The 21,454-nt window shown below is 63.5% G+C and overlaps 1 protein-coding gene across 6 annotated transcripts; it reads right to left on the bottom strand.

Annotated features, from left to right (window-relative positions):
* Window positions 1-1,556: 1,556 nt before the first annotated feature.
* LOC135891651 (syntaxin-binding protein 2-like) lies at window positions 1,557-20,827 on the bottom strand. 6 transcript variants are annotated; one of them, XM_065419262.1, is made up of 20 exons: window positions 20,791-20,827; window positions 18,435-18,484; window positions 16,708-16,789; window positions 16,014-16,109; window positions 15,479-15,492; window positions 15,290-15,368; window positions 14,470-14,573; window positions 13,758-13,906; window positions 13,386-13,470; window positions 9,536-9,666; window positions 9,287-9,394; window positions 8,246-8,303; window positions 7,637-7,702; window positions 6,856-6,936; window positions 6,384-6,522; window positions 5,699-5,829; window positions 5,150-5,239; window positions 2,928-3,013; window positions 2,278-2,435; window positions 1,557-1,725 (listed from the first exon to the last, which is right to left on the bottom strand). In XM_065419262.1, exons 1-20 carry the CDS (start codon window positions 20,825-20,827, stop codon window positions 1,646-1,648), a joined length of 1,824 nt encoding a protein of 607 aa, XP_065275334.1. In that variant the 3' UTR covers window positions 1,557-1,645. The 6 variants fall into 6 exon arrangements, with proteins under 6 accessions (XP_065275334.1, XP_065275335.1, XP_065275337.1 ...); XM_065419263.1 differs by lacking the exon at window positions 15,479-15,492 and having other exon boundaries at window positions 5,693-5,829; window positions 16,033-16,109; XM_065419265.1 differs by lacking the exon at window positions 15,479-15,492 and having other exon boundaries at window positions 5,150-5,230; window positions 5,696-5,829; window positions 16,033-16,109.
* Window positions 20,828-21,454: the final 627 nt, after the last annotated feature.

Here is a 21,454-nt window from a genome sequence, read left to right as displayed (position 1 = left end):
CAGCCTGGGGGCTGGGCCCTGGTGCTCGCTCAGTGCCTGCCCCAACCCCACACTTGATGGGGACCCTATAGCTGGCTTGGGGGGACTCCTGGGGCTCCCTGCTGGTCCCTCTGGCACACAGACCAGAGAGGCAGAACAAGGGAGTCGGGGCAGCGGGACACGGGGAACTGTGTAGGTTCTGGGGCACGGCTGGGTGAGCCAGCACTGTACCAGCAGGGGGCGTCCACAGGCCAGAGCAGAGCTGCCCCCAGGCCCTGGTCCAACACTCCAGCTACTGCCCCACCCTCCTCCTGGGGGCGGAAGGTTGGGAGGGGGCAGGGCTGGCTGGGTGACTCGGAGCCAGGGACCTGGAGCAGGGCCATAGGGGGTGCTGGGGTGATCCCGCTCCCTGGCATCATGGGCCCTCAGCCTCACACCCCGCCCCGTCCCCTCCCTTCCCCTTCCCCGCCTGTGAACAGCAGCAAAGGCCTCGGCCAGCCTTTGGCATCGCACTTTACTGGCCCAGGAACAAGCCCAGTAGGGCAGGAGCAGGGGGCAGGGCCAGCACTGACTGTGTGATAATGGGGTGGGGGGCTCAGAGCAGAGAAAACACAGACACAGACACACACACAGAGTCCTCTTTACCACCCTGGGAGGTCACTCCTGGTAAATGAGGTCACTGCTTTACCTGGGGTCACTCCTGCCAGCGCTTGCCCCAGCACAGCCCGGCTGGCGGGCAAGAGGGAGGGGACCTCTAGGGCCTGTGGGATGCAGGGGGTGAGGCTTGGCTCAGGGCTTGGTCAGACCCAAGGGGGCTGGAGTTGGCTGCCTCAGCTGGAGCTGGGGCTCCAGGTGCCCAGGGGGTGGCTCTGATACCCAGGGAAAGGCACTGGGGAGGTGTCTGCCACTGGGCAGGGGCATTTGATCCAGGCCCATCGGGGCGGCAAACCCGTCCTGCGGGGTCCTAGATGCAGCCTGGCTCTGCCCTGCTGCTGCTGCCCAACCCTGGACACGCCTCCTATGCAGTCCTGGCTCCACCCCCACTTACTTGGGCACTCTGACTGCAAGTCCTCCTAGGACCCCTCCCCCCTTCTGGAGCCGAGGTTCCCACGGAGAGGCCAGGCTGCCAGGCTGTGCTGGGAGGGGTGCAGGGAGCCAGGGCTGGGCCAGCACCCCAAGGCGGTGAAGGGGGATGAGATGGGGGCAGAAGGGGGGTTCTCTTTAACCCTTTGCAGACTGGACAGACACAGCCTGGGGCTCAGTGGCTGGATCACATGCCCCCCAAAGCCAGTCGCTGGTAGCAGCCTCTGTGCGCCCCCCATCGCTGGCAGAGGGGTGACAGGAGGAGGAGGGGCTATGCCTTGGGTCCCAGGGAGGGGAGTTAGGAATGGCTGAGGCTGTACATAACGGAGTCTGACTCTTCCCCTATCCCATCAGTGGGGCGGTGGCCATGGGGCACAGAGGGCCACAACCCTAGATGGGAGCCTGGCCTGCCCCCTGCCCTAACAGCCAAGCAGCCTGGGGGTCCCGTCCCCTCTCCCCGTCCCTCCCCAAGAACTGACAGCGCTGCCAAGAGTAGCGGGGAAGGTGCTTTATTGCGAAGAGCAGGTGGCTCTGGGGGCAGCGAGCTGTGGGGGGCAGAGTCTCTGCGGGGAGGGGGCTGCTTCTAGACCTCCTCAGGGGCCTTCCGGTTGAGGGTTTGGACGTCATCCAGGAAGCTCTTGGGGGTTAGGATGTGACTGGAACCTGGGGGGGGAGAGAAGTGGTTGGCAGCGGTGGGCACAGTGGGGCGGGCATGAGGCTGGCATCACCATCTCCCCCATCCTTGCAGCTGGACCCTGCTCTAGTGCAGGGGGGGAGGGGCTGTCTCCTGCCCGCCGCGGCCTGGCACCGCACCCCTCGTGCCGCTGTACCCTGCACGGCCAGGCAAGAATCCACGCGCTGACAGCGTTCCTCACCCTTGGGTCTTAGAGGGGTGTGTGCAGGGGGTGAGCCATATCCCTATGGGTGTTACTGGGGGTGTCTGACTGGACCCCCACACATGGTCCCTGGGCAAGGAGAGGCCTGGGGAGCCAGGGACTAGGAGATCAGGTGTCTAGATACAGGCCATGCGTGGCTGAGGCAGGTGGGGCAAGCGCATCTGTTCCCAGGCCCCCGGGTGCGGGAGGACAGAGGGTGGCAGGGGCACCCTGTGGGTGCTAGGCAGGCAGTTCTAGGGTCTCCCCCTCCCAGGGGGTCCCGACTGTCCCTGACCTGGGCATTCCAGCCACCTCTCCCCCCAGGACTCGCCCCACTCACCGATCACAACCTCCCACTCGCCCTTGGTGGCCCGGGTCACTTCGTAGGCGCAGCGCATCTCAGACATGGTCACCCCACCCAGCACGTAGATGATGAGGCGCGGGCCCGTCCGGTACTCGGCTGCTGGCTTGGTCTTGTGCCAATGCCCGAAGCGGGTGCTGGGGGAGAAAGGAGCAGTGTGGATACCAGGGGCTCACTGAGGGAAGGCCAGGCAGAGGGATGGGCACTGCCCGAAGTGGGGGCTGGGGGGAGAGGGGCTGTGTGGATACCAGGGGCTTCCTGAGGTAAGGCCAGATGGAAGGGCAGGGCCTGGAGGGGGAGGGGGGGCAGGCCCTGCCCAAGGCAGTGGGACAGGAGTCCCAAAGGAGGCAAGAGGGAGAAGGGGAGGGTGGCACCTGCCCTGGGCTGGGGGTGCTGTCTAAAGCTCAGCCAGTCCCTTTCCTCCATCCTGAGCCCTGGTGTGTTGAGGGACTGCTGGGGTGCGGGGGACATGGTGAGAGGGGTCCAGGGCTCCAGGCTCTTGGACACCCCCTCCCCCGTAGAGGGCAGGGTCCTGGCCAAGCACTCCCAGGCACCGAGGCTCCTACACCCGGGGGGTGGGGGGGGTGCCAGGGCTCTACCCCCGACAGCCCAGCAAGGCTCAGCCTTACCTGACAGCAGCCTGGGAGCTGGTGGTAGGTACCGTGTCTGACATGAAGGGCCACAGCTTGTTGTCCAATTTCTCCTCAATGATGTCCTGGACAGGGGGAGTGGGGAAGAGGACAGGTCAGCAGGGGCTAAGCAGCAGGAACCTTGGACCTGGTGGCCAAGCCAGGCTCCATTGGGGGGAGGGGCTGGGACGGCTCCTCCCTGAATGATTGACAATCCCTGTGGGAGCAGCCTGGGGCCCCCTTTCTGGGGTGGGACATGGGAAGCCAGCAAAAAGCACGTTGACTCCTCCCGTGATGCGCCCCCCATCTCCCCACCTTCCCCTCAGCTGCTCAGTGCCCTGCTGTGAACTCCCCACCCATCCACCGTTATGGGGAGGGCAGAGACCTCCTGCAGCCAGATCCAGGGCCCCTCACTTGGGGGAGGAGGGAGGCAGGGGGCTGCCCTCAGTGCCCCTTCCCTGCTGCGGGCAGATCCAGGCCCTGCCTCTTGCCCCATGAGGTGTGTCCCAGCCACGCAGGGGGCCCAGGCTATGATACATCCTAATACCACATAATAGGGGCTTTTACATTAATCCGCTGCGTTGACTTGTACAGGGAGGCTTAAGGCCTGCCGAGCTGCGGCTAGCGCGGGGGGGTGGGGGTGGGTGGGTTTGGATTAGGCACAGGATTGAGGCTACCTCAACTGCCTGCCCCAAAATCCCACAGGAGGAACCATCACATCGCTGGAGCAGGGGCCTGGGAGCCTCCCTCGGGTGGGGGGGTTAATTCTTGGCCTGGAGGAGCCCCAAGCCAGTAGGCTGAAGGCAACTAAGTGTGCCCCCCACCCCCTTGAAGAGTGCCCCACAGGGCAGGGCGATGAGGGGCTCAGCCCCCAGCAATCACTGGGGGAAGGAGCGACCATGTCACCTCTCACAAGCTAAGCAGGTTTGGGCCCAGGCAGCGCTTGGATAGGAGACCTCTAAGGAAAAGCCAGTGGGTGCTGGGGGGTGCTAGTGAGTCAGCAGAGGGTGCTTTATGTCCCCAGTGAGGCGCTAGGGGGCGCTGTACTGCCAGGAGCGGGTGGGGGGCTCAGCAGGGGGCGCTCTCCCCTGGCAGTCAGTGACCAGTACTGTGCTGCAGGAGTTCGTCCTTTAGATGAACGTCAAACAGCTGCTCCTCACTGGAGGTTAGGCCAAGGACCCTGCCGGCCATTCAGATTCCAGTGCCAGTCATGACAGTGTGCTGCCTGGATCCCCTGCACTTCCAGCCCCACACACTGATCACCTCCTGCCCTAGACTCTCGGGCAGTGCTGCTGTGCGGCTGTTAACAGCTGCCTGCCACTCCTCAGGAAGAATTCAGCCCCGGTGAGGGACCCCTGTATAAACTGCCTCTGCCCCACCCCAGAGGTGGCAGCATCTCAGTACCGGGTAAGACAACTGCCCTGCACTCGTGTCTATGATCTAAGACCCCTAAGGATGGCAGCAGGAGAGGACTTTCTGATGAGCCCCTCACATGGCTAGAGCCCTGCACGGATACAAAAATGTGGATGTGCATCAGCCCGCGATCCACTAGCCGTCTGTATCCGCATCCTCATGGGTAGCAGCAAGCCCTCACAAGGGCTAGCGAGGGGGGGAAGGGGTCTTGCTTGGAAGAGGCAGTGCGAGGGTGGGGCTTGGGGGTAAGGGGCAGCTTGGAGGGGGTTGGGGCTTGGGGGAAGGGGCAGCGTGGAGGGGGCAGGGTCTAGAGGAGAATGGGTAGCGCGGGGGCGGGGTCTCAAGAAGGGGCAGCGTGGAGGGGGTGGGGGCTGGGGGGAGGGGTTTCTCATCACGTGATGCTCCTGGGGGGTCACAAGCGACGGTACACGGCAGCAGCAGAGCATGTTGCATCACAGTGGGGTGCTGCCCGGGAGCTGGTGGGGAGGCTGGTGCTGCTCAGCGTGGCAAGGCGAGTGGGTGCCGGCCAGCCCCGACTCCGACCTGTCGCCCAGCCACTGGCTGCTGGCCGGCGGCCCCGAGCGCACTGCGCCCCCCCAGGCTGCCTGAGCTGGATGCCGCGGGCCAGGCGCTGCTGGGGAGTAGAGCCCGACCCGGTTGTATCTGCAACCAATCCACTGTCCGCAGAAATGGTGCATGGATATGCAGGGCTCCACACATGGCTGACCCCAAACCAGCCCCTCCCCCTTGGGCCCAGCCTGCCAGGTGTGACCCCCACCCCCAAGGCCAGGAAGCAGACGGCCTGGTACCTCCATGACGTCCTTGAGCCTGGGGGTCCAGCGGGAAAGCAGGTAGGTGGACTCCGGCCGCACCTTCCTCTCGGGTCGCAGCTGCCCACTCTGGGGGAGGAAGGGAGAGGGGGTGAGAGACAGCAGGGAGGGGGTGCGGGATGGGAACGGGGGCAGACAGGGAGAGCGCAGCCTACCTGAGTCACTCCAGCCGGGCTGGCAGGGGAGGGGCAGAGAAAAGAACAGAATGGATCACTGAGCGAGAGAGAGAGAGAGGAGGGGAGAGAGACTGATGGGAGAACAGAGCCGCTTCCCCCCATTCGTCGCATGGCCACCCCATGCAGTGGTCACCAGCTCCAGCTCCCTGGTGATCTGAGGTCCTGACCCCCAGGGTCCTCTGCAGGGCAGAAGAGGTCACCCCAGATGGGGAGTAACTCGGGGGTCACCCTCATATGGGGAGGGCGTCACCCCACTGTATGGGGCAGAGGCCACCTCTGTGCTGGGAGTAGGTCACTGCCATGGAGGGCACCCCCAGGTTGGCCTGGGCTCCCCTGCCATGGGTACAGCTGCTGGCCCCTGGCCCCAGTCCCTTACCCCAGGCGTGAGAAAGATGTGCAGGAATTCCATGTTGTCGATGCTGCTGCTCAGCTGCTGGATGTTGGCACGCTGGATCAGCTTGTCACGGTTCTCCATGCTCACACCTGCATGGGGAGAGACAGGTTAGCGCTAGCACCCCTGGGACGCACCCACAGCCTTGGCACATTCAGTCCATGGCCCAGGAGTCCTAGTTCCCTGATCAAACCCTGAGATCCTGCTCTTCCTACCCCTCCCAGAGCTGGGGGTAGAACCCAGGAGTCCTGGCTCCCAGCCCCCCTCTAACCCACTAGACCCCACGCAGTTAATGACTGAATTTAGGTTCTTGATGCTCTTCCCTCCCTCCAGAGGTTCTCTCGGGTGCTGGGGGCAGGGGTCTCTCTAGCTCCCCCTGGCAGTGCAGAGGGAGTCCCCCTCCCCCGATCTGGGCTCCCCCATCTGCAGCCAGTCAGGTACAGTGTCAGAGCCGAGGCCTGGGTCCTTAAGGCTGCGAGGCCTTGAGCTGGAGGGTCGGCAACCCCCCAAACCATTTACTGCTGCTTAGTGCAGATGGGGAGGCCTGGCAACTCCACAGCGCCCCCTGGCCAGGAAACTGGGCAGCCAGAGGAGCCACATGAGGGCACCCTGGCTTGGGCAATGGGCTGCAGGCCTGTGGCGTTACCGTTCTTCAGGAAGATGTAGAGCAGGATGATGCGGATCTTGTCGCAGGCCTGCACGCTGGGGTCCAGCAGGACGGGCACGATGATCTTCATCGGGTCCCTGATCACCTTCCCATCCACGTCCGTCCCCATGGCCAGGTCCTAGGGGGGAGGGGGGCGCACACACAAGGCCCAGGTCAGGCTGCTCCGCTTCCTCCTGCCCCGCAGCAGGATGGGAGACGCAATGGCCCCACGACCCACAGGTCGTCTACCCCCTGTGCCAGGGCCCCCTCCTCCCTGGGGTCAGCTCCCCCTGGGGTGAGCAACGGGCCCCCAGGGAGTAACCCGAGCCCCATGTCCCCCTTCTGCACCCGCGGTGCTACATGGGGGGGCTGGCCCTGGCTCCAGCGAGCCTGCGGCTCTGAGACCCCTTTCTCCGGGCTGAGTCCATGAGCCAGACTCTGGCCCCCAGCCAGGCTCTGCCCACAGACCCACCTGCTCCACGCTGCACAGCTTCTCCACCGTCCCTTTGAAGTGCCGCATGCAGTCCTCGGCCAGGTTCAGGTGCGTGGAGTACTGCCGGGAGAGACCGGGACAGGGGGGAGTTTACTGCGGCACTGCATCACCGGCTGGTCCAGAGCACCCCCAGCCCCCAAGGAGGGCCCCTTGGCCAGAGGAGCAGCCCCAATCGGCTGTGTAAGCCGAGTATATAGGGATTGTTTTGCCCAGCACTGAAGTGCAGCCACCTCTGGGGTGGAGTGGGGCAGCTGGAGGGGAGGATCAGGAGGAGGGAGCAGCTTCCAAATCAGCCCACGGCTTCTCTGTTAGTCAGCATGAGGTTGGGGGCTTGGAGACCAGCAGGTGTCGGGGTACCTATGCCAGTGGCCAGGAGCTTTCTGTTGGCACGTGGCCCAGTGGAACCAGGAGTGGCTCCAACGGGCTGGTTTAGAAGCCCACCAAGGCCCTCTCCTGAGAGCTGCAGCAGCAAGGCGTGGGCGTTACCCAAGGGCTGCCATTGCTGTGGCTAACGTGGCAGCTCTGGGCACTGACGGGCAGGCTGCTGCCCATGGCGCCACACAGCACCTGGGGGGGAAATGGCTCTGCCCGACGGGACAGGTCAGAAGCTCTCATCAGGCAGTAAAGCAGAGTGCCCCAGAGTGCCCTGCCCCCCAGAGAGTCCCTACTGTCCCTCACCAGCCCCACAGAGCACCCTGCCCCCCCATCAGCCCCACTGAATGCCCTGCCCCCCGCCCACTAACAGCCCCAGCCCCGTTACCTTGTTCAGCTCTCTCTGGTACTCGGGCAGCTTCTTCAGGATCTGGGACAGGTCCTCGATGTCGGCCTGGAGGGAGGCGGTGGTGAGATCCCGGCCCCTCCCAGCACACAGAGCCTCCTGCAAGGCAGAGGCCTCGCCCGGGGACAGCCGCAGCAGCCCAACCACGCGTGCCAGGGCCAGGGTGGGTCACTCAGGCCACGTGTGGCTGTGGCTTGGGTTAGACCTGCTCTTCCCAGGCCAGCTGGAATGTGACGGGAGCCCCGCAACCCGAGTGCCCCTTGAGGTGTAAAGCGGCAGCGGGCCAGGGAGATGCCAGCGTTGGCTCCCTGCAGCTCTCCCTGCGCGGCCCTGACCCTGCTTTCTGACCCCGCCCCATGGGCCTTTGCCCTCCCTCACCGTGGGGAGCTCCAGAGCTCTGGCTGGGGGGCAGGGGGCTCCACATACACCTCTTAGCCCTTTACAGGCAAACCCTGGGAGCAATTGGACAGCCCCCCCCCCACCAACCCCTCCTAGGGCAGCAGGGCAGCCTCCCCTCCCCATCAGTGTCAGTGGGATGGGTCCCCCCGTCCCAGACTCCCCAATCGCTCCCCCTCCCAGCCCCCACCGCACCTTGTCCATGGTCAGCCTCTTGCTCTCACAGAAGGTGTGCAGCAGCTCAGTCACCTTCCTGCAGCAGGGAGAGGGGTCAGGCCGGAGCCAGGCACTGCCTTAGAGGTAGGGGGTGCCCTGTCCTATGCTACAGGGGATGGAGCCCCCACCCCACGGGCACCACGGTTCTCTGCCTCGAGAGCCTCAGATGGGGCGGGGGGGGGCTCTTCCAAGTTACCCCAAGGCAGAGTTCAGTGCACCTCTGGGGGCTCCTGGTGCCCTGATGGGGGGGGGGGGCAGAGGCAGGCCCAGCAGGAGGTCGGTGAGGGACTCACTCAAGGGGCTGTGAGGTGCCTGGGGAGATCCTGGGATCGGGGGAAGACAGTGTCCAGGGGGATCCCCAAGAGGAGATGCAGACAGTTGCTCTGGAAGGGAGCGCTCAGGGGTCCTTTGGGGAGAGGGGCTGGGTCCAGGGGGTCTCAGCACTCAGAGAGGAGCATGTCTGAGGGACAGGCCCCAGCACTGGGTGGGAGTGGGAGGGGGAGTCCTGGCACTGAGCAGGAGAGGGGTGTGTTGCTGGGGGGTGTCCTTGCACTGGGTGGGAGAGGAGTGTATCCAAGGGGGAGTGGGATTCCAGCACTGGGTGGGAAGGGAAGGGGAGGGGTGTGTCCGAGGGGGCCCCAGGGTGGGGAGGGCTGTGTCTGAAGGGGAGGATGGGGGAAGTCCCGGCACTGGAAAAGAGGGGGGTGTCAACGGGGTGGGCTGTCCTGGCACTGGGTGGGAGAGGTGTGTCCGAGGGGGAGGTCCTGGCAGTGGGCGGGGAGGAGAGGGCTGTGCCAAAGTGGGGGTAGGGGGTCCTGGCACTGGGCGGGGAGGGGAGAGGTGTGCCGAAAGGGGGGGTAGCGAGTCCCGGCACTAGGCATTGGGTGGGGCACAAAGTGGTGTGTCCGGGGAGGACGGGGGCGGATGGGTCCCGGCCCTGGGTGGGGCACGGAGGGGCATATCCGGGGTGATGGACGGGGCACAGAGGGGCGTGTCAGGGGCAGGGCTGAGCGCGCTCACTTGGAGACGTCAGCGATGTGCATGTGGCGTAGCTGCACCCAGAGTTCGTCATCTTCATCCAGCAGCGCCTCCTTCTCCCGCGAGTCGCTGGTGCCCGTTGTCTCGTACCTGCGGAGGGGGGATGGGGTCAGGCTGCGACACCCCTCCCCCGAGCGTGGGAGCTACAGAGCAGTGCAGGTGCCTGGGTCCACCCCCCCAGCCCGCCTGAGGAGGAGTGCGGGGCGCCCCCTGCTGGCAGCCAGGCCCTACCTGTAGGTGTTGTTCTCGATGCTGAGCAGGTCGTAGGCCATGGCCTGGAAGGTGAGCTCATGCAGCAGTGGGGACACCAGGTCGAAGCTCCGGTCCACGATCAGCAGCTGAGAGCGGGCTTTGTCGGGGCCCTGGGGCAAAGGAGAGAGAGACCCGTCACCCCCTACTCCGGCGGATGGTTCCTGGCCTGGCTTACACGGCACAATCCAATGGGCCCTAGTGGGCCTGAAACTTCACCACCCGCTCTCTCTGCGGCCCAGCCCCCAACCCCAGGGGAAGCCAGGAGACACCCACCAAGCTAGCTGAGACGTGCCCTGGGGTCCCGCCCTGATCGGCCGGGAGAGCTCCCCACCCAGCTGCGCTGCAACGCCCCCTGCAGGGACGGGCCACCTGCCCCTCGTGCAAATAGCAATTGTCACTCCCCCAAGCACGCTCTCTGCTCGTGCCTCTCCACCAACGGGAGCATGCCCCTTACAAGGCAGCCCCCCGACTGCGCCCTGCCCCATATGCAGCGTGGGGAGGGGGGAACTACACCAGAAGGCCCTGGCTAGTCTATCGTTAACCAACACCAGGCCCAGAGACTCTTTGATATAAGGTCCCAGAGGGGGACAATGGGATGTTATCCCTATGCCCCACCTTGCATCTGAGCTGGGACCCCATATGAGGCTTTAGCTCCCCACTCCCAGCCTGGGTGGCCCCCCCAGCATCCAGCTGGACAGAGACCACTCAAATGGTCAGAATCTCAGACCCACATCAGGGGGGGGGGGCTGTCCCAGCCCCCGCTCCCTGCCTGATCAGCATGCACTGCCCTCGTACAGCCCCTGACGCTTCCCCAACTGTCCCACCTCAGTACGTAGCCCGATTTTCAGCCACACTTGGTCTCCACAGCCTCTGGGTAAATGGGTTGAGGCTGACGGGGGAGCGCCTCTCTCGGAGGAGTATCTGGACCCCACCACTGTAGCACTATCATTGCTGCATCCTGCCCCCCCATGCACGTGGGGCTGGGCAGGGCTGTCACCCCATTGCAGAGGGGGATGGAGGCCCCAGAGGGGCTGGGTGACTCACCCAAGGTCACACAGGAAGTCTGTGGCAGAGCAGGGACATAAACCCAGAACTGGCACCATCATTCCTCTCCAGCACTACCCAGCCTGGGGGGGTTGCTATGCCCAGCGCCCCTCCCGGACTCTGCTCACACCTTTGCCAGTTCAGCTCGGCTGGAGGGATCCCCGAGTGCAGATGGGGGCTGGCATAACCACCAGGTCACCCCCCAGAACAGAGGGGCGCTTAGTGCACTGGTGAGTGCCACAGCACTGCCTGGGCCAGCTACCCCTCAGGGCTGGCAGCTGGGAAACATCAGGGCAAGAGGGACTAGTGCAGACAAGGCCCCAGGGCGCCGTGACCGTGGGCTGGGTGGCTTTGGAGACCTGACTGCTAGAGGCCATGCTACAAGAGTCCCTGGGGTTCTGCGCCAGCTGGCAAGGCGGGGGCACACTGGACTGGCCAGCCGGGATTGTGCAGCATGGAGCCAGCACTGCATTGAGAGCAGGGGCTTGAGTCAGCACTCCCGGTCCTGCGGTGGGCGTGCTGTCTGGACTCCTGGCTCCTATTCCTGCCTTTGCCACCTACTCGTGGCACGCTGCTCCATGCCTCAGTTTCCCCCGTGTAACATAGGGATAGTGCTTACACCTGTGACAGGGAGGATGGCAAGAGTCTCAGGAATATCCCTGGGGGGGCCTCAGAGGAGCAGGGTGTGCACGGAGCAGGACTTTGCCCTCCCCAGCGCCGCTCTCAGCTCCTGAGAATAGCACAGATCAGACGGGGGCTGCAGGCTGGAGCCAGCTCTGCTGCAGCAAGTAGCTCCGGTGGTTAACAAGCATGCTGTCAATCCCTTCCCTGGGTAGATGGTTTGGGCAGCCAGGTGTGTGCCAGGCTCCCCTTTGGAGTCAGGCCTGTGCTGCCAGCTGTGAGTTACAGAGCGTCTGTGCCATGGCAGCCAGCTATCCCAGAGGGGGCCCCCCTGCCCGAGACTGGTATCATTATCCCCATTTTACAGATGGGGAAACTGAGGCACAAATAGGGGAGGTGACTTGGCCAAGGTCACCCAGCTGGGAATAGAACCTCGGTCTCCCGTCCCAGTCCAGGGCTCTAGCCACTAGGCAACATTGCCTCGGTGGATGGGAAAGTAGAGCGGAAAGGTGCGCTCATGGATCCACAGGGTCGGTGCCAGGGCCCCAGCTGGGGAAGTCTCTGGGAGGAAGCCCTTTGCTCTGCCAGACCCCAACAGGTCTCTCTCTTCCTCCAGGACAAGCCATACGGCCTCCCACCTCCTGAGACCGAACCGCTGGGCTTCACCCCGTGAGCCCTGCCCAGCGAGTCCAGCTGAGACAGACCCTGGGACAGACCCGTCCACTCCGCAGGGCTCGACGCCACTCAGCCCGGGTGACAGGGCCACTCCCCCAGCGTTGTCAGAACAGTCGGGTTTCTTTGGACCCCAGCCCGGGCAGCCCAGCCCACTGAAGGTTAAAGCAAGAGGCCGTTCTGGTCAGCCCAGAGCCCGGCCGAGCTGCAGCGAAACCTGTTTTCAGGCTCCTGGTCTCTCGCTCAGGGCCTGTCTACATGTAAACCCCTGCAGCTGCGCCGCTTCAGTGACGCCGCCTTTCTCATACCCCTGAGCGAGGCAATTGCCTCCTGTAGACCAGGCCTCAGTCTGACCTTGGTCAGTTCTCAGGCGAGAGCTCCCAGCTTCCCCCACTTATCCCCCAGCTCAAACCTTCCCAACCCTGTGTTCTCGAGCTGGGGCCCCTGCTCCGATTCCCTGCTGGGAGCGTCCAGCCAGGAGCCACTGGAGATGTCATGGTCTTTCTGGCCCCCAGGCTGATCTGGGTTGGATTCTCTTCATTTCACCAAGACAGGGAAGTGACACCCCCCCACACCATGATTCTTACCTTCCCTGAGAGTCCTTCCCCCCACGCCCCACCAGAGAAGCCATGAAACATATAGGGGAAACTGAGGCACGCATCGGCTTCATAAAAGATATTACAAACATTCCCAGTTGGTCACAGGTGCACAGTCTCCCAGCAGCTCGGCAAAGGCTGGAAGCAAGAGCAGAAGCAACAGGAGGGAGAGATCTGGGCAGGCCTTGGATTTTACATCACTTTGCTTCTCCTAGGGGGACAGGAGCCACTGGGTTTCCCATGCGAGAATCCAGGGCAGGGTGGGTTTGCAGCTCCCCTCTGCTGGGGGTGGGACGGGGACGGCAGGAGCTGGGTCAGGGCTGACTTGTGGCTAAGGCTCGGGAGAGCTGGATTCTACTCCTGCTCTGACAGACTCCCTGCATGCCTCAGTTTCCCATCTGTAACACAGGCCCCCCTGCCTCCCCTGGTAGGCTGAATTCATTAGTGAGGTTCCGATACCACGGTGGTGGGTGTAAGAGCACACACAGACAGGAGTGTCCAGGTGTGGAAGAGGCTCTGTGTTCAAAGCTTACTTCTGTGACCGAACTGCCCTGTTTATAAACAGAGATTGTGCTGGGCACACACTTCCCCAGTCGGTGCCTCGGTTTCCCCATCCGTACAGAGGGGATAAGGACACTGGCCTTTGTAGAGCACTTTGCGATCCGCCCACGGCCACTGTTAGAGAAGGGCTGGGGCCGTTAGTCCAACCACACAGGGAATGCTATTGTTCTCCCGAGCCCTCAGGATCTCCAAGGGGGTCTAGACCCCACCCCTCCCCCCGCCAGGATCTCCGAGCAGGTTCTAAATCACTCCTCCTTCCTTCTACTTCTCATGTACTCCCCCTCCCCTCGCGGCTCTGTCCCATGGTGAGGGCGTGGCCGGCACAGCTCGCTCACCTCTCCCATGCTGGGCTCGTATGTCTTGAACACCTTGAGTTTGGCCAGTACAGCATGCGCCAGGTGGAAGTTATCTTCATGGTCCCTGCAGCAAAGACAAACCCTGTGGGTAGAAACAGCTCCTCCCCCAGGGGCACACGCACTTCCTGTAGGAGATGACCAGGTAACCTTCTCCCTCTGGGCACACTCAGTTCCTGTAGCGGATGGCTGGGTACCTCCCCATGGCACACTCAATTCCTATAAGGGATAACTGGGTACCCCTCCTCCCGGGCACACTCACTTCCTCTAGTGGATGGCCGAGTACCCCTCCCCCCGGGCACACTCACTTCCTGTAGTGGATGGCCGGGTACCCCTCCCCCCGGGCACACTCACTTCCTGTAGCGGATGGCTGGATACTCCTCCAGGGTTTCACACAATGAAGCAATCTGCTCTGCCAGCATCTCCAGCTCCTTGTTCCTTTCCCAGGCGCAGCAGGGGCTGAACCAGTTGTGGAAACTCTGTGGCCTGTCCAGGGAGTACACCTGGGGGGCGGGGGGAGCAGAGGTCAGACCCTGGTGCCAACTGCTGGCAGCCAGGCCAGCTGTGCCCCATACCGCGCCCCTAAGATGCGCTGTTGGACCAGGCCAGCCTGGCGGAGCCGGAACGAGCCCCTAGTGAGGGAGAGATCCCTTTGCCAAAGCCACTCCTGTTGTGGTAGAGGGACAGCGGCCCAGAGATTCATGCACCAGCCTGGGATGAAGATGCCCCGGATTCAGGTCCTTACTGAGCTGCAGCGGTGTATCTCTGCCCTGGAGAAGTCAATGTTGGGGGAGGGGGCTTGGACATGCTTCTAGTCTGGCGAAAGCCCCAGCGTAGCCACAGGCAAACCCGGCATCAACGCGCGTCTGCCGCTGTCGCTTATTTCACTGGACGAACAGAACGAGCCATTGGGGAAAACGTGCTGCCCTGTGCTGGCGTCAAACCCAGGGCCCTAGAAGGGAAAGGTGTCCCCGCCCCGAGCCATGTGGGAACACTAAGGTTGGGGTGTCGTACGTCACCCATCTGCCCTGCGGCCCTGCTCCTCCAAAGCCCGGTCACCCCTTACCTGGCTCTCATAGGGCAGGAAGGCCATGTTGATCTCCTTGAGGATTTTGATGGCCTTGGTGATCCGTGACTTCCGCAGCTCGTTGAACAGAGGGTCAGGACAGGCTGCAAGGCAAAGGCAGTGGGTGGGGGTGACAGGCACAGGGCTCAAGACCCCCAGCACAGCGCCAGCCCCCACGGACGGGGCCAGGACGGGCACAGCAGGGGCAGTAGTGCTGCACACCTGTGGGGAACCTGGGCAGGTCAGCAGGGCCACACAGGAGTCAACTATGAGTCCAACCCCCCTGAACCAGAGTCACGCCAGGTTCTCGGCTTCTGCAGCATCAGCAGCAAGGAGGACGGGGGCACAATCTCTCCTACGCAGTCCCTTTCTCACACCCTGCCCTCAGCCCACCGCAGGGAGAAGTGACTGGAGTGTACAACTCAGGATGATGCACAAGGAGGAACAGGGACTTGGGCTGTAATGGGGAGAAGCAGATGTGACCTTGACACACTGGGTATTCTGGGTATACCATTCCCACACCCCAGTTGGGACTGATGGAGCAATGCATGCTGGGAATGGTAGCCAGAGGCCGCCTTTCTGGGCGCACCCTGCAGGTGTCTGTGAGCCGTGCTGGCTGGAGGCAGGCCCATGGCGGGGAAGGGATCAGTGGGGTCGTTCGGTCTGGCCTGCTGGGTCTGCATCCCCCTGCAGGAGGGCAGAGCGTAATCAGGGTGCTGCGCACTGGCCTGCCAGCAGAGAGAGACCCCCCCACCCCCAGGCTCCAGTGTGCCGCTGGCCAGGCTCCCGGCAGGGAGATTCCCCGCCCCCCGATACTCACGGCTGAGGAAGAAGACGTGAGCTGCCTTGTAGGTGAAGGTGGGGGTGCCCTGGAAGTCATCGATCAGAGCCTGCACCGACTGCAAAGGGGGGAGAGGAGGGGTTGTCAGCACCAGCCAAGGCCCCTCCCTGCTGCCCGCAGGGCCCAGCCCATGCCCAGCCCCTGGGGACTCAGGGCCCAGCATGATGCCATCGGGAGGTGGGCTGGTTTTCACCCCCCTGCCCCTGGTCTCCCTCCACTGGCCTCCCTGCTGCAGACGCAGGAGCCTCCTCCCCCACAGCCCCTGCTACCTGAGCCTCTGCCTCAGCGATTCTCCTTCACTTTGAGTCTCAGCTGAGGACTTAGGGTGACCAGATGTCCCGATTTTATAGGGACAGTCGCAATATTTAGTTTTTTCCCCTTCTATAGGCTCCTGTTACCCCCCAACACCTGTCCCGGTTTTTCACACTTGCTATCTGGTCAGCCTAGCTGAGGTTGCCTCTTTCCGCCTGCTGCACCTTCCCATCCAACCCCCACGGGACTGCACTGCGGAGAGGTCTAGGGGATAGTCTGTGCCTCACGTGGCAAAGAACACGAAGCCCAGCTCCGGGGAAACAGCCTCTTGGGGAGCCCCTACTGGCCCCATTCCCATCCTGACCTTGTGCTGCGCATCCCCCCGGACAGCGTCACCTCCAGGCTGCACTAGGTGCTGCCCCGGGGTCTCCCCTGCTCCCCATCCAGCTGCCCCAGGCCCGAGCGCCTACCTTCTCCACAGGGCTGAGCAGGTAGATGGCCTCCAGGCTGGGGATTGGCTCCCGGCACTTGTTAATATCTTCCACAACTAGGAGAGAGCAGACATTGGGCGCAGGTCAGTGTGTCCTAGCCACCCGCCCCAGCCGCTCTCCACAGGGATGGGGGGAGGGGAAGCCAAGGGGAACAGGGATGTTCGCTGGCAGCAGGCTGAGGGGTTCCACAGGCTACAATGCAGCAGCAGCTTTGATGTGGGGCCATGGGCTGCGATGCTGCCCCAGTACGGAGCAGGGAGGAAACGTCCCTCTGTACTGTGCTGGGGACAGCCCCCTAGAGCGCTGGCTCAGCTCTGTGCCCCTCAACCCCAGGGCTCCTCCACCCTGGAGCAGGGAGCCAGCATTCCCCCTCTCCTGCCAGGACCCTGCCCGCAGCATGGGGGAGGAGCAGCGAGGAGTTAACGGGAGTCTGAGAAAGCGGTGAAGAGGCTCCAGGGGCTGAAAGCGCCGGGCTAAGGGAACTAGATCTGGCTGGGAAGGTACCAATAGCAAGGAGGGCATCTAGGGGGCTGCAAAGGGGGGAAACTAGATGCAAATGTGAATGTAGACAAGTCAACTCCCCGACTGTGAGGTGTATCCAAGGGGGAGGGGAGCCCTGGCGGGGGGAGCAGACGGGAGGGAGGGGCCACTCACGCGTGATGCCTTCGTCCACGATGTCGGACATCTTGCAGCACGACGAAAGGATGCGCGTGCTGGGGTGGTCCATGATCAGCACCTGAGGTAGCGAGAGGGGAGCGTGCCGCTTCGGACGAGCTAGTCACTGCCCTGAGCCCAGCCACCCACCATCATCATCCACGGCACAGCCAAGGGAGCAGAGCGACTGCTAACGGCAGAGCCGACGGCTCCTGGCCCAGCCCTTCCACAGCAGAGCGGCAGGGCCGTTACCAAGCCTGCACTTGGCTGAGCTGACCGTGCTAAGGACTGCGTGAGGAGCGACAAGGAGAGCGGCTCCGAGCAGAGTGGCTGGTACGAGATGTCGGAGACAAACCTGGGACACCCGGCCATTCCGAATGGTTCCATCCTCCTAGACTGGAGGAGATCAGCCTCTTGGCCCAGGTGACAGGGTGAGTGCAAGAGGCAGGGACAGAACCCAGGAGTCCTAGCTCCCAGTGCCCTGCTCTGATCCACCAGATCCCCGCTCCCCAGCCCTCGGACAGAACCAGGATCAGGGCACAGAGAAATGGAACGAGGGGAGTCTCCGTGTTCCCCTAGGAAAGCCCTGTAGGCCATTGGCCCAACATCTCTACTGCCTTCCTGCCGTGCCGAATGAACAGGGCCGGCTCTAGCTTTTTTGCTGCCCCAAGCAGCAAAAAAAAGCGCCGCCCCCAAGCCCCCCCCAGCCGAGCGGCCGCGCCGCCCCCACCCCGAGCGCCGCCGGAACCCCCCCCAGAGCGCTGCCCCCCCCCGCGCCGCCCCCCCGCCGCGCGCCGGAGCCCACTCCCCCCTGCGCCGAGCGCCGAGCCGCCCCCTGCCGAGCTCCGGAGCCCGCCCCCCCGGGCCGAGCGCCGCCGGAACCCCCACCAGCCGAGCGCCGAGCCGCCCCCCCCCCCCGCCGAGCGCCGCTGGAGCCCGCCCCCGCCCACTGCCGAGCGCCGCCGGAACCCCCCTTCCAGCGCCGCGCCCGCGCCGCCCCCCCGCCGAGCGCCGCGCGCCAGAGCCCGCCCCCCCCCCGTGCCGAGCGCCGACGCCGGAACCCCCCCCCCCCAGCGCGAGCCCCGCGCTGCCCCCCCGCCGAGCGCCGCTGGAGTCCGCCCCTGCCGAGCTCCGCCGGAGCGCCCCCCCCCCCAATGCCGAGCCGCGCTCCTCCCGCCGCCCCTTACCAGGTGCCGCCCCAAGCACGTGCTTGGGTGCCTGGTGCCTGGAGCCGGCCCTGCGAATGAACCCATTGCTCCGTGCAGCCCAGCGTCCCGCTGCACCAGATCCAGCCACTGGGAAACCTAGTCCCCTGTGCTCCCTCTGCCGCACCGGCCTAGCTCACCGCTCCACACACCCCAGCCCAGTCCATGCCGGGGGCTCAATAACCTGCCTGCCCAATGGTGCATGCTGCCCCCATGCTTGGCGCTTTCCTGCTCCTCCTCCCACCCAGGCTGGCTCACTGGGCCCAGTGGTCTGATCCGGTGTGTGTGGGGGGAGATATGGGGCTAGCTGGACCAGCTGGGTCTGATCCAGCACAGCGGGAAGGCAGACATACCCAAGCCTAGCTGGGGGCGGATGATCGGCTAGACAGAGCAGGGATCTGATCCAGCCTGGAAAACCTCAGGGTCCTCATGAATCCCAAGAAGCTGGAGGGGAAGGAGCACGATATATGGCTACAGCATATCCCCAGGGGAACACCAGGGCAGCAGGCCCGGCCTGCTTACCTTCCATTCTCCTTCCTTCTTCACGCTGCGAAAGACAACGCTGAGGATCTCTGTGAGGGAAAGAGATGGAGATTAGTGGTGGGGATTGGATGGGACGGCTGTGCCCTGAGCCAGGACCCACTGGCTGGTGGAAGGACGCCTCGAGGAAGTGGCTCAGAGGCTGCTCTCAGGCCAGCTAGTGATGTGCTCCTAGCAGAGCCCCCAGTCAGCGATCGTGGTGGGGTGGCAGGCTAGATGGGCCATGGCTCTGATCCCCCTTCCTTTCTGCCAGGCTGGATACGAGCGCAGCTGAACTAAGGATCTGGCCCCGTGCAGCAAGAGAACAGATCCTGTCCAGCACCTCTTGACTGGAGGGGATCCAGTGACTCTCTACTGCATGTGGGGGACGACAACACGACAAAGACTTCAAATCCTGAGTCCTGCACATAGAACCCCTCCAAGGCATGCCCCGCTCAGGGAACTGCCGGCCTGTCTCCTGGGCACCTTCCACGGCCAAGCTAAGCAATTAGATAGTCAGCTCTTCGGGCCAAGCACCATCTTTTTGTTGTGCCCATCACAATGGTACCCTGACCCATGACTGGCACTCCTGGATGCTACCATAATACACCTAATGAATAATGTACAGCACCCAGCAGAATGGTACCCTGACCCATGACTGGCACTCCTGGGCACTACCGTAATACACCTAATGAATATTGTACAACGCCTTGCAAAATGGGGCCTTAGTCCATGACTTGGGCTCCTGGGTCCTACCATAATACAGGCATTTCAACCCTGAACTGCAGCTACGGCCCCCCACACCAGCCCTGGGCTGCCCCCACCAGCTGTGCCAGTGCCCCTCACTACTGACTGGAGCCCCCTGCTACCCCAGCCCTGGGCTCCCTCCCATTCCCAGCTCTGCCAGTGCTCCTCACTCCTGTCTGCAGCCCCCTGCTATCCCAGCCCTGGTCTGTCCCCCACCAGCTCTGCCAGTGCTCCTCACTCTTGAACCGCAGCTATTCCAGTCCTGAGTTCCCCATCTCACAGCTCTGCAGATGCCCCTCACTCCTGTCCTCAGCCCCCGCTATCCCAGCCCTTGGATCCCACCCACTCCCAGCTCCGCCAGTGCCCTTTACTGCAGCCCCCTGCTATGCCAGCCCTGGTCTGTCCCCACCAGCTCTGCCAGAGCTCCTCACTCCTGACCCGCAGCTATTCCAGTCCTGGGTTCCCCCCCTCACGGCTTTGCAGATGCCCCTCACTCCTGACCTGCAGCCCCCTGCTATTCCTGTTCAGAGACCCCTCTTGAACCAGGGCAGTATGGCCCAGCCCAAGTATTCAAAAGTCACGTGTCAGGCCCTCCTAATTGTGCGATTTACTGAGGAAAAACTAAGAGAAGAGCTAAGGGTTATTAGCACCACCGGCGGTCCTGACCTGTGGGCCACTTTTGCTCTGTCCCAGTTCTGGGGGCAACCATGGAACATCTGAACTGAATCCACTTTCCAAGGGTCTTTTAAACCCCAGGCCTGTGGTCTGGATTTAGCCACAGGCCCCGTCCACTGCAGCTGGGGCTGGAGATTCAGAGTGGCTTGGGCTTCTGAAGTAACACAGCCCACACAGCGGGTCAGGGTGTTGCCAGAAGACAATGACTAACACATAGCAACTAACACCTCAGAGTCCAGCATGCACAAGGCAGTGGAGGCCATGCTGATCAGGTGTAAGGCTTTAACTTGTTCTCTCCTACATTACAGCTATAGCCTATGCCAGCTCTGCGTTGTGGCCGGGCAGAAGCGTACTGCTTCACTACGGTACAAAGTGGCTATGATGTCATTTTTCTCCTCGTGTGCAGCTGTTACCCGTTCTGACAGGCTGTTTATAACGCTAAGTTTACTAGTTTTCGGAGGTGGTCAGGGTAGGAGAGGGGGTGCAAGGTGGAAGTTTCGCCTAGGGCGCAAAATATCCTTGCACCGGCCCTGGCGGGAGTTACCCCGATGGAAAGAGATGACGATGATTCCCCCCAAAGTGCAGCTCCTATGGGAGGGGGCAGCCCTTGGGGGTGGGGCAGACACCCTCCTGGTGTGTGACAGGCAGGCAGGGGGAGGAGGAGCTCTCTGCTCTGACTGGTTTCAGAGTAGCAGCCGTGTTAGTCTGTACCCCACGAAAGCTTATGCTCTAATAAACTTGTTAGTCTCTAAGGTGCCACAAGTACTCCTGTTCTTTCTGCTCTGACTGACTCCTAATCCTCCCCGAGGGTGCGACACCCCCATAAGCGCCCCGCCCGGCCCTCCCCGGGCCCCCCAACTGGGTCCTGTTCCCCCAGACCCACACCCGACTGGATTCTGCCCCCGACTGGGCTCAGACCCCCCAGCTCTGCACTCACTCTCGCGCACCACCGCCTTCAGCCCGGACGGGGTCATCTCCGCCTTCTCTCACGCACCTTCGAGTCCTGTGGATGGAAGTGGGACTCAGCTGTGTGCGGGGCGGGGCTGGAGTCAGGACTCCTGGGTTCTGCCCCTGCTCTGCTCCTGCCCTTGTGCGCGCCCTGGCTTCTCCCTGCCGTGCTCTGGGGAGTGTCTGTGACACTGGGCGACGGCCCCTAGTGACACTGATGGAGGGGCCCAGTTCCCTCTAGTGTCACTGATGGATGGGCCCAGCCCCCCCAGTGACTGATTTGAGTATAAAGCAACTGGGGTGCTGGTGGGTTGATGTCTGCAAGGCTGATGACGGCCGAACGCCGCAGCCCCCCACTTCTGGCGCTGCAGGGGCCGGGCCTGGGCACCCATGGGCCTGCGCCTGGTGACAGGGCCACGCAGGTCCCCGCTGATCCCCCACCCGGTCACGTGGGGCGCAGAGGGAGGCGGGGCCCCCTTGCAGGGTTAAAGCGAGGACTGGGTTGGGGTAGTGGGGCCTCAACCCACTCCGGTCAGGGCCCCCCACCGAGCTGCAAGTCCCCCCCAACCAGTGCCCCCCCCCAGCAGTGCCCCTCGCTCCCCCCGAGTCAAGTCTCTTGCCCCCCTCCACTCAGCCCCCCCAGCCAGGCCCCG

Source organism: Emys orbicularis, chromosome 19 (genome assembly GCF_028017835.1).
Source record: "Emys orbicularis isolate rEmyOrb1 chromosome 19, rEmyOrb1.hap1, whole genome shotgun sequence".
NCBI lineage: Eukaryota > Metazoa > Chordata > Testudines > Emydidae > Emys > Emys orbicularis.
This window is presented reverse-complemented; position numbering and strand designations above follow the sequence as displayed.